Here is a 12,924-nt window from a genome sequence, read left to right on the forward strand (position 1 = left end):
AGTTTTCCTTTTAATAAGTGAGTTCCTCTTTCACCTATTTTTCTTAAACTTGTTTTCAGATCCGTGATTCTAACTGCAACTATGAGGCCTTTATGAACATTATTAAATTGAGTGACAATATTGGAGAGCTAGAAGCAGTCAGAGATAAGGCAGCAGAAGAATTACAGTATCTTAGATCTCTAGATACAGCTGGTGATGGTAAGTAATGTATTTAATTTATTTTTTGAAGGATTATTATATCTTCAAAACTTTGGTTAATTTACCTAAATGTCATTTTCTGCTATTAATGTTTTCACTTTAATTATATCTTCCTTATTAGATTAACATGTGCTTAGTTAGAGTAAAAGGATTATTTTCAGAATGTGAGAATGTGATTATTGTAATTATCCCTAGAGTGGAGGTAATTGGCATGGTTTACTTTTAATTAAATAATTTCACTGTATAATTTCAGATGGTTTCTTTTATTGAATAAAACAATTGCTGTATTGTTGGTTATTTTGTTAAATTACAGTAAGTGCATGTTTAAAGTATTTAATAAATAACATTACCACTTTCTAGTTCATGATTTGTTTGCTTTTAGATATCAACACTATCAAAAATCAAATAAATAGCTTACTATTCGTAAAGAAGGTATGTGACTCAAGAATACAGCGATTGCAGTCAGGCAAAGTAAGTAAAGTACTTTTGAATTAATGTAATTAATGTTTAGTTATAAATACTTTATAGGGATTAAAATGCACAGTAAAGGACAAAAAGTAGGACATTTCCCAGTGCAGCACTTTACAAGAGGACTTTAAAAAGAGTTTTCTTTTCGACAATGTGATATAAATATTTGTTAAAACATGCCAAAAAGGTTAACTAAAGTGCTGCCTGAAAAATGTTAAAGTAATTGAAGATTTTATTTTATTCCTTGATTTATTTATGCACTTACTTGGGTATCGTTTTCAAAGTTTACATTTATTCAGTTTTGTGAGTTGGGTGCTTTTTAGAAGAGGCAAGTAGACAAACTCTTTTCATGGAGTTTACATTTTAGTTGCAGAGTCAGGAAATAAATCAATAAGCAAACTGATGCATAATATCAGGTGGTGATATCTACTGCAAAAAAACAGTAATAAAGCAAAGTAGCGTATAGAAAATGTCTTGGACTGGTTTAGGTAGGTGCTGAGAGGTTTGATGACACTTGATTGTAGTGAGATCTAAATAACATGAGGCAGTTAGTCCTGTGCTGTATTTTTGCTTGCCTTTGAAGTATCGATCTTACAGGCAGTCATGAGAGCAGATGCAGGAGCACTAAGGTAAGAATGTCTTTGGTGAATTGGAGGAGGTCGTTGTGATTGGTATGGAATGAATGAGCTATTGTGCTAGGAATGAAGTCATAGAAGAACCGGGGGGTTAGATCTTATATGGTCATATATGGTCTTACTGGCCATAGTAAGAGTTTTATTCTAATTATGATGAAAGTCAATTGGAGATTTGCCCTGGCAAGTGACATTACCTGACTTACGAGCTAAAAGTTAAAATTATAGTCTTTATTCTTTGTGAAGAATAGACACAAAGTATGAGACGATATGGGTAAGAATGGAAACTGAAAGATTATTTGCGATAACTCCTGATTTAAAACTAGGTAAGAGATGTCTATGGAGGTTGTGAGAAGCGATTAGAGACTGGATATAGTGCTAGTAGGATTTTCTTAATGGAGTGAATATGGGGTGAGAAGGAAAAAAAAATAACTCAAGGACAATTTCAGGGTATTTTGGTTTGAGCAACTGTATAAATAGTGGTGCTGTTTACTGAATTGGGTAACACAGAGAGAGGAGGAGGTTTGGAAAAGAGAATTGAGTTTTGGGTATTTTAATTTGATATCCCTGTTTGACATTCAAGTAGACATGCTACTTGGTAATCTTGAGTTCTAAGGAAAAGTTAGTGATGGAGACGAATTTTGTAAATTCTCAACAATTATCAGATGTTTAATGAGAGACTGGATGATGTTATCTAAAAGAGCGTGTGTAAGTAGGAATGCATTGGTGACTTGGTCCTACTACACTTCAGTGAATAGAGTTTAAGACAAAGTAAAGAGTCTAGCCAAAGAAACAGAGTAAATAGCCAGTGAGATTGGAGGAAAACCTGAGCATGTGGTATTGAAGCAGGATATTTCCCTGACCCCTTCGCAGGACTTGCAGCAGGGGTGCCTGGTTTACTCATCCTGCCATTCTCAACTTCTTGTGGTGGGGGGCGTGCAAGCAAATGAGTGAGAACTTGAGTGAAGGAGTGCTGGAACAAGCCTGCCACTTCGGTACTGGCGAGATCAAACTCTACTCACTCGGGACCCACTGTATTCCACCCCTCACAACAGGGAGTGCACAAGTGAGTGGGTGGAGGAACTGGCCCAGATGCATTAGTGCTGGCAAGAGCAAACCCTGTTCAGGCCCTACAGCTGTCCAGTTGGGGGTGCCTGTGACTCCCAAAGCCCCAGAAGGTGTGTGACAGTGCTCTCTTAGCTCTGCTGTCTGTGGATGGCTTAAGGGTTAACAGCTCAGTGGACCATTTGCCTTTTTGCATGAGGCAGCTGCCCTCCGCTGGTGAGGGCAAAGGGCCAGTGTGACAGCCTTTTGTGTCTGCACTCGTGGCTTCTGAGCTCTTATTCGGCATCCAGGAAAAATGAAGTTGCATCAATGAGTTGAAAGATGGTAAATACTGGAGATTTTATGGCCGATGAAAGTGGCTCTCAGTGGGAAGGGGAGCTGAAAAGGGGAATGGGGCAGGTAGGTAATCTTCCCCTGAAGTCCGACTGTCTCCATTTGGATTCTTTCTGAAGTTATGCTATCAAGCTGTCCCTTTGAAGTCCAGTCGCTTCTCTCCAATATCCAGCCGTAGTCCTGGCTATCAACTGAGTCTGGGGTTTTTATAGGCACAGAATGTGGTGGTGTGCGGCCATGGGCGGTTTAGGAAAAGGCAACATTTGAGCAGGAAAACAGGGATGTAAGTTTTCACTTAGGGCTCCGGTCTCAGGCTTTTTGGCTTGAGGGTGGTGTTTCGCTAGGGACTGCCCTTTTCTGCCTAGAATTTTGTGCACCCTGTCCCTATCAATATCTCAGAAGCCAAATGCAAAAAGTGTTTATAAAAGGGAAAGATAGGTGTATCAAAGGATAACATGGAGAAAGATGAAGACTGAGAATTGATCAGTGGACTTACTACCTTCCGGATTATTGGTGATCTAATGAGAACATTTTTTTGTGGAGTAGTGGAGAAAATCTTAATTGGAGTTCGTCCATGAGAGAATGAGAAGAGGTAAATTAGAAACAGGAATGATAGTTGCTCTTTAGAGAAGTTTTGCCCTAAAGGAGAGCAGAGATTTGGGGCTTTAAAGCAGGAAAAAGCATTTCTTAATACCCTTAGGTTTTTAATGAGGTCACATTTTTGCTGTGGTTTTCTGTTTTGAAAATTTATTTATGACTCTCTGGTCTTATAATTTTACAGTGTATTTAAATTCCTTAAGGAATAGAAGAATTATTTTCAAAAACCATGGTGGCACATGCCTGTAATCCCAGCTACTCGGGAGGCTGAGGCAGGAGAATCACTTGAACCTGGGAGGTGGAGGTTGCGGCGAGCCGAGCTCATGCCGTTGCACTCCAGCCTGGGCAACAAGAGCGAAACTCCGTCTCAAAAAAACAAACAAAAAAACACGTTAAATTTAGTTTTCTAGATGAATTATAACTTAAGAAACATTACTTGAGGGCCATATTTGTTACGTGTGTGTGTGTGTGTGTGTGTGTGTGTGTGTGTACCTTTGTTTTGGTTAACTATATTTTAAAACTAGTTTATATACTCATGCAAATTAGCATAGAAGAAAGATACAGTTTCACTTGTGCTTTTCTTTACTTCCTTATCTAGATCTCAGAGGTAGTGATCTTTCAGTGTCATTACTCAGTGTTTTTTCCCAGGCACTTTTTGATATTGAATCCTTTTAAAATTTAGATATTTTGTTTGCAAGCCTGTCAATTCCATTTTGAATACAAGCTTTTATTTTTTAATGAGCTCAGATCATACAGTGTTTTCCTTTGTAAATAAACTCAGAATCCCCACGGATTTGCAGTTACATAGCTATGTTACTTATCTTGAAATCTTAGAAACCTTTATCCTCAGTGAATTTTCCTTCCCATCCTGTATCTGTGGAGCCGCTGCTGGGCAGGATAAAGAGGTGATACAATTTGAAGAAGGGAGACTTATTAGAAATCATGTGCTGGCTCTAGATTGCTCTCTACCGGACTTTGAAAGTCAATTCGCTGTTATTATTCAGTACTTACATGAAGGAAAATACAAATTATAGAGATGGATTTGTTTTTCTTTTTTAATTCTCTTCATTTTCCTTTATTTACCACTTATGCTTAATTTAGTATCTGCCTCTGAATATGGCAGCCTACTTCATTTACAGTAAACCTGCCTATTTTTCTTTTTTAAATAGAGGGTTCTGAAATACGGATTTGGGAATATAGAGAAGCCAGTGAAAATGAATAATTCATAGAAACATTATGGCTGTTATGGAAAGGGCAGCAGCATTTGAAAACACATAGTCATACTTACCGGCTTTGCGACTTAATAGGCAACCTTTTTCATCTTCGTTTTCCTTATCTGTTAAGTAGGCTTGGTGATACAGATCCAACAGTATTGCTGTGCAGATTAAATGAAGTAATATGTGTAATGTAACTAGCACAATGCCTGATACGTAGATGCTCTTTAAATTTTGAACCCAACTTTTCCTTTTTTTTTTTCATGTGTAGGTTGTTTCCTTGCTCTATGACTTTGAAAAGTATGTCTGAAATTCACTGTTTAGAGAGTCTGGAAAAAAACACATTTTCTGTAATAATTAGAGATTTTTATTGAGTTAGGAGCAAAATTACTCTTTAGGCATATTTTGTTTTCCTAGTAATAAATAGACTTTATACATGAAAATGTTGAGTTTTTAAAATTCTTGCATATATTAAACATTTCCTTCACCCTTTTAGCCTCTGGAATGTTCATTTTCATATGGAATATATATAGAGAGAGAATAATTGAAAATATAGTGATTTCTATTTATTTTATATTGAAAGAGTTGAATGCTAGTATTTTTAATGTGCTAATATTTTTAATTTGCTAAGCGATACTTGGAATTTAAATTCACAGAATGTATATCTATTGGGAAACAACATGCATGAGAAGGGAAGAACTTCATCTTTACTCCATTTTAGCTTGATTTTTTTTCCGTATATTTATGTAAACATCTTTAACAATGAATGATTAGATAAAATATTAACTTATATTCACTTTTGCCTGTAGGAAATAAATACTGTGAAACTTGCAGCAAACTTTGGGAAACTTTGCACAGTCCCCCTGGACAGCATTCTTGTAGACAATGTTGCACTACAATTTTTTATGGGTAGGTAGATCAATTCTGTTTAAATGATATAGCCATTGAATTTCTTTTTCCATTTTTTATTGTGGTAAAATACACATAAAATTTAGTATCTCAACTATTTTTAAGTGTATAGTTCAGTGATATTAAATGTATTCATGATGTTGTACAGAGATTACAACCATCAATATCCAGAATTATTTTTATCTTCCAAAACTGACACTCTACTCATTAAACACCAACTCTCTCCATTCACCACACCCTCAACCCCTGCAACCCATTCTGCTTTCTGTCTCTATGATTTTGACTACTCTTAAGTACCTCATGTAGGTCGAATTGTACAGTGTTTGCCTTTTTGTGACTGGCTTACTCACTTAACATGAATATGCCCTCAAGTTTTATCCATGTTACAGCATATGTGAGAATTTCCTTCCTTTTTAATGCTGAATAATACTCGTGTGTGTGTGTGTGTGTACACGTGCACACACTTGCTTCTCCCATTACCTCTTCTCCCTTCCCTCCACTTTTCCTAATTTCTCTGCCTAGTACTTCCAGTACTACGTTGAACAGGAGTGGCAAACGCAGGCATCTTTGTCTTGTTCCTGATCTTAAAGAAAAGTATTCTGTCTTTCATCATTGAGTATAATATTCACTGTGGGCTTTTTCATATACAGCTTTTATTATTTTGAGGTAGTAGCCTTCTGTTCCTAGTTTATTGAGTCTTTGTCATGAAAGTGTGGAATTTTGTGAAATGCTTTTTGTGCATCAATTAAGATATGTGGTGTTTATCCTTCATTCTGTTGTGCTGTATTACATTGATTTTTTTTTTTTGTATGTTCAACCATCTTTGGATTCCAGGAATAAATGCTACCTTAGTCATGGTATATAATCTCTAATATGCTGCTGAATTTGTTTTGCTAGTATTTTATTGAGGATTTTTACGTCAATATTTTTAAGGAACATTGGTCTGTAGTTTTCTTGTACTATCTTTATCTGGCTCTGTTTTCAGAATAATGCTGGCCTCATAGAGTGAGTTAGGAAGTGTTTCCTGTTTAATTTTTTGGAAAAATTTAAAAAGGATTGGTGTTACTTTTTCTTTAAATATTTGATAGAATTCACCAGTAAAGCTATTCAGGTCCAGGTCTTTTCTTTATTGAGGATTTTTGGTTACTGATTTAGTCTCCTTACTACCTATCAGTCTCCTCAGATTTTCAATTTCTTCATGATTTAGTCTTGGTAGATTTTCTGTGTTCTAGGAATTTTTCCATTTCCACTAGGATATCCGATTTATTGGCGTACAGTTGTTCATAGTACTTTTAGTTTTATAGAGTCATTAGTAATATCCTCACTTTCACTTCCAATTTTAGTAATTTTAGTCTTTTCTCTTTTTGTCCTCCTAGATAAATGTTTGTCAATTTTGTCACTCTTTTCAAAGAATCAACTATTGCTTTCATTGACTTTTACTATTTTTCTGTTCTCTCTTTTGTTTATCTCTGCTGTAATCTTTACTGTTTCTTTCCTTCTGCTAGCTTTGGGTTTAATTTGTTCTTTTTCTATTTCCTTACATTATACAGTTAGAAAGCTTTACAACGTAAGGAAAGATGATTTGAGATTTTCCTTTTTGCTGTGTCCCATTAGTTTGGTATGTTATGTTTGTTTTAATTAATCTTTATGTATTTTCCAATTTCTCTTGTGATTTCTTCTTTGATCTATTGGTTGTGTGAGTGTGTTTTCATGTTTTCAAAGGATAAGTAGGGTAAATAAAAAGTGTGTTGTTTGATTTCCAAAAATATATGAGTTTTCCAGTTTTAATTTTGTTACTGATTTATAATTTTATCCCATTGTAGTTGGAGAAGATACTTTGCATGATATCCATTTTTAAAAACTTTATGAGATTCAATTTGTGGCCCACTGTATGGTCTGTTTTAGAAAATGTTCCATGTGTACCTGAGAAGAAGCTGTATGCTGTTGTTGGAAAGTGTTCTGTATGTTTGTTAAATCTACCTGTTATATTGTGTTAAGTCCTCTATTTCCATACTCATCTTCTATCTAGTTCTATCCGTTACTGAGAGTGGGGCATTGAAATCTCAAACTATGATTGTGGTACTATCTCTTTTTCCCTTCAAATCTGTCAGTTTTTGTTTCATATATTTTGATGATCTGTTATTAGGTATGAAAATGTTTATAATTGTTGTATCATTTTGTTATGCTGAATCTTTTATTAATATATAATAACCTTATTTATATCTTAACCTTTTTTGATTTAAAGTCTATTTTTCCTGATACTAGTATAGCTTCCCCTGCTCTATTTTGGTTGCTGTTTGCATGTGATGTGATTTTTCATCCTTTCACTTTCAATTTATTTATGTCTTTGTATCTAAAAATCTTTGTAGACAGTATATCATTGGATTGATTTTTTTAATCCATTCTGCCAGTCTCTGTCTTTTGATTAGAAAGTTTAATCTATTTACATTTAAAGTAATTATTAATAAGGAAAGACTTCTGTCATCTTGTTATTTGTTTTCTACATGCTTTATATCTTTTTTGATAGTAATTTTCTACGTAACTGACTTCTTTTGTATTTAGTTGATTTTTTGTAGTAACATGTTTAAATTTCTAATTCCTCTTATGTATATTATGTAGCTATTTTTTTTGTGGTTACTATGGGGATTACATGTAACATCCTAAATTTATAACACTGTAATTTGAAATTATATCAGCTTAATTTCAAATGCAGTCAAAACTTTGCTCCTTTACAGCTCTGTCACCATCCCTCTTTTGATGATGTCACAAAACTAAGTCTTTACAAATTGTGTGTTCAAAATATGAACTAATAGTTCTTATTTAAATGAGTTACTTTTGTAGATTATGTAGAAACCAGGATGTGCAGTAACAAAGTACAATATTTCTGGCTTTCAGATTGATAATTAATTTTTTAAAAACCATATTCGTCTTTCCAGTCACATAGAAAACAAAAAAAAATAGGAGTTACAACTCATTGTTAATAATACTAGCTTTTATAATTGCCCATATTTTTATTTTTACTGAGATATTTATTTCTTCATATGATTTCAAGGTACTAAGTTACTATCTAGTGTCCATTTGTTTAATTTACCCTTCAGCACATTTTGCAAGGCAGGTCTTATGGTAAGATGCTTCCTTTGCTTTTGTTTATCTGTGAATCCTTATTTCTCTCTCGTTGTGAAGTATAGTTTTGTCAGATATAGGAACTTGGTTGACAATATTTTTCTTTTAGCACTTTGAGTATCACTCCATCACCTTCTGGCCTCCAAAGTTTCTTGAAAGAAATCCGCTGATAATCTTTTGGGTTTTTTATATGTGTTGTTTTTCTCTTTCTGCTTTTGGATGATTTATATTTTGAAAGTTGAATTATAATGTGTCTCCATGTGGATATCTTTGAATTCATCTTAGTTGGAGATTGTTGAGCTTTTTGGATATTTATATTCATGCCTTTCTTCAAATTTGGGAAATTTTCACTTATTTCTTCAAATATGATCTGACGATTTCTCTCTGTCTTCTCTTTATAGAACTCCCACATGTAACTTGGTCCTGCAGGTACCTTAGGCTCTGTTTACTCTTCTTTATATTTTTACATTCTGTTTCTCGAATCTACAACTTTTATTATTCTATCCTTACATTTGCTGATTCCTCTGCCTGCTCAAATCTACCTTAAATTTCCTTTAGTGCATTTTTTATTTTAGTTATGTACTTTTCACCTCCATCATTTTATTTTGGTTTCTTCTAGGTTTTCTATCTCTTTATTGATCTTTCCGTTTTGTTCATAGATTGTTTTCTTGACTTTCTTTACATCCTTCTTTAGTCTTTTGGGCATCTTTAAGGTAGTTATTTTAAAGTCTTCTTCTAGTAGATATTCCGTCAGGTCTTTTTTGGGGACAGTTTCTGTTGATGTATGTTGACATTTTTTCCTCTTTGAATGGGCCACACTTGCCACATACTTTGTGTGCCTTGTTGGGTGTGTGTGTGTGTGTGTGTGTGTGTGTGTGTGTGTGTGTGTGTGAATAACTATTTGAATCTAATAATGTAGTAACTCTGGAAATCACTTTCTTCCCTTTCCTTAGGGTTTGCTGTTCTTTATTGTTGTTACTGTTTTTATTTTTAATATGTAGGCTGTCTATGCTAAGGATCAGCCTGAGGTATAAACTTAAAGTCTTCTCAAGACTATTCTGAGCTTGTGCTTTTCCCTGGGCAGGTATAGTCACTTTCTAATTTTCCCGCATATGTGGTTGCTTTTGAATGTCCTCATTTTTAATGCATGGCTCCCAAAGGGAGAAAAAGATAAAACTGTGGGAGTCAAGGGAGAAAGGGTGCCAGTCTTCTAAATAACTTGCTCCTTACTTCAGCAAGAAGTAAAGGGGCTTGGACCAATCAAGAGATATGCAACAGCAAAGGCTGCCTATATTGTGTGCACCTCTGTGATCAGAAGCAGCAGTGTGCTGTCAGAGCCTAGATTCTGAATATTTGAAGGACAAGTTGTTTTTTGTCCACCCTGGTTCCTGCTTGCTGTGTACAAGCTAATTCTGGAGTGCATGCATAGCTACTTGTTCTAGGGGTCTGGGAGTGAGGAATGGGTAGCTGCAGTTGTGCTGCAGCTGAAGTGAACTGAAATTAACCAAAGCTTACTTCCCAAGCCTTCCCCTAAATATTGCAAATCTTCAGTAGATTCCAGAGTTCCAAATTAGTTACATCAGATTCTGCCATTGCACTTGCTGTGGAGGTGGAGAGAGAGAATTCTGGTGTTTCACACTCCCACATCTTCTTTGAAATTTTTAAGAATTTTAAATATTATTAAATTTTAAGTAGTTAATATTTTGCTTGCCAAATTCAGTCCTCTCTTTATTCTCTGAAATGTTTTTCTTTAGAAACCATGGAGGTAGAGCTTTATTTTGTTTTGAAGGAAATAGTTATCAAAACTAATGTGCATTTACCAAACTGCTTTTAAAATAAATTCTAGGAGATTCTAATGCAAATTAAAATTCATTGAGAAAGAGTACTTTATTGGGAACATACAATGTATAAAACCTGTTTGTATCATTTTTGTTCATGTGTACATGAGGGATTTTGTTTTTATACCATTTTAATATATATATTTTTAATTTAGATTTTACTACTATTACATTAGAATTGCTTTTATCTGGAGGACATTTTCAGTAAACCTCTATACATTTTCATTTTTGTGATAAAAATATAAATATGTGGTTTGTTGAGTCATTTTAAAAAATATGTCTAGAAATATTCATAACAGTCTTTATTGAGAACAAATGTTGAATGTTTTATGTAACAAATTTATTCACTAGAGATTTTATCATGAAAAGTGGGATTTAAAAAATTATGAAATATATTCCTTCACTTTTGTTTTTAACATAACTGTTTTTTTTAGCATAACTAATTTACAACTATATTTTCACCTCAGGGATTTGCTAAAACATTTTCAAAATGTGGAGTTTTAAACACTTGAAACTTTAGTCCTTCTTTACTTGTCATACAACTACATGGACCCCAAATTGTGTGACACTAGTATTTATGTTATTATGGATTTTTGATTGGTAGATTACATGCAGCAAACTGGAGGTCAAGCACATCTATTCTTTTGGATGACAGTGGAAGGATACCGGGTTACCGCCCAACAGCAGCTAGAAGTTTTATTAAGTCGTCAGAGAGATGGAAAACATCAAACCAACCAAACCAAAGGTCTTTTAAGAGCAGCTGCTGTTGGAATTTATGAACAGTATTTATCAGAAAAGGTGAGAGTTTATTTTGATTACTGTTTTCTTCTTTATCAGTATTATTAATAATTTTTGTAATCCATTGCTTATGCCAGGCTGACTACCTCAAAAACGTTGTTTCCTTTAATCGATAACAATCTTCCTGTCTGTCTGTATCCTCGTTTAAGTGAAGATTCTGATGTTTAGGCAGTCAAATTATCATGTCCACAGTCATGCAAATACTAAATGATAGAATCAAGATTCAAGGTCACATATTAGATTCACCACAGGCTGAAAGTAAAAGTATAGAAAAAGATAAACCATGCAAAAATAAACAAAAGAGAGCACATATATATATTTTAAAAATGTATATATGTTTAAATGTATGTATTAAACATATATACATTTAATAACAGCCCCCCAATGAATGAAACAAAAATTTGCAGAATTGAAGGGTAAGAGAGACAATTCAACAGTTATAGTTGGAGACTTCAATACCTCACTTGCGATAATTGATAAAACAATTAGAAAAACATCAAGGATATACAAGACTTCAGGAACATTATAACTCACTCAATCTTATAGAAGAATATATATACTATACTATAATTCTGTAGAATGTAATACATCTGTAGTGTCTATAGAGTATATTTTATATGATTATATAGATTATTATAGAATGTATAGAATACATATATAGGATAGAATTGCTTTAGAACTTACAGAATACATGTATTATTCTAATAATGTAATATTCTAATAATATAATAATTCTAATATAATATTGTAATTTATGTATATATTATATGTAATATATGTAATACTGTAATACATATATGTATATTATTCTATAGACTGTTTCCTCTAATGACAGCAAAATACACATTATTTTCCAGAACACAGGAAACATTCTCCCAGATAAATCGTTTGCAAGGCCATAAAAGTCATCTCCATTTAAAAGTATTGGAATAATTCTTTGATCAGAATGGAATCAAATTAGAAATCAACAAAAGGAAATTTGGGGAAACTACAAATAATCGAAAATTAAACAGCATATTTCTAAATAGCCTCTGAGTCAACAAAAAGTGACAAGGAAACTAGAAAGTATTTTTAATTGAGAATGAAAATGCATTGTATCAGAATTCATGAGATGCAGCTACTTAGTGATTAGAAGATATTTGTAGCTCTAAAAATGTGTAGGATAAAAGATCTATAATCAACAATCTTAAGTTTTTACCTTAAAAATCTAGAAATGAAAAACCCAAGCCAAACAGAAGAAGGAAAACAAAGATTATTATGAGAATCGTGAATAGAAAACAGAAAAACCATAGTGAAAATCTAAAACCAAAAGTTGGTTCTCTGAAAATATCAACAATATTGACAAACCTTTAGCTAGACTGGCCATGAAAAAATGGGAGGAGACACAGATAACCAAATTCATAAATGAAAGAGGAGACATGAATCCTGACCCTACAGAAATTAAAAGGAGTAAGCAAATACTATGATCAATTTTATGACAACAAATTAAACAACTTAAAGTGGACAAATTTTTAGACACAGATTGCCACACTAACTCAAGAAATAGAAAAGAAGATAATTTACTTAATTAGGTCTAATTTTTGCTGGCTATAGAAAAAATGCTAAAATCTTGGTCTGTGGTAAAATCGTATTTTTTTAAGTATAGGACAAAAAAATGTTTTTCTCTAATTTGAAATACTTTTTAAATGAAAATGGAGAAGAGGATTACAGTAAACAGAAATTTATATACTGTTTCTCTAAAATTGGTAG

General features: G+C 33.5%; 1 protein-coding gene across 17 annotated transcripts in view; it reads left to right on the plus strand.

Annotated features, from left to right (window-relative positions):
- The window catches only part of SNX13 (sorting nexin 13), a 181,696-nt gene that overhangs the window by 91,658 nt on the left and 77,114 nt on the right, over positions 1-12,924 (plus strand). For all 17 annotated transcript variants that reach the window (XR_012432612.1, XR_012432613.1, XM_065542244.2 and 14 more), the window contains 4 exons: positions 60-198; positions 581-669; positions 5,317-5,416; positions 10,982-11,175. Coding sequence is in view for 15 of the 17 variants with exons in the window: in XM_065542244.2 (XP_065398316.1) it covers positions 60-198; positions 581-669; positions 5,317-5,416; positions 10,982-11,175 (522 nt within the window). In the remaining 2 variants the exon portion in view is untranslated. The remainder of the gene's footprint in view (positions 1-59; positions 199-580; positions 670-5,316; positions 5,417-10,981; positions 11,176-12,924) is intronic.

The sequence above is a fragment of the Macaca fascicularis genome, chromosome 3 (assembly GCF_037993035.2).
Source record: "Macaca fascicularis isolate 582-1 chromosome 3, T2T-MFA8v1.1".
NCBI lineage: Eukaryota > Metazoa > Chordata > Mammalia > Primates > Cercopithecidae > Macaca > Macaca fascicularis.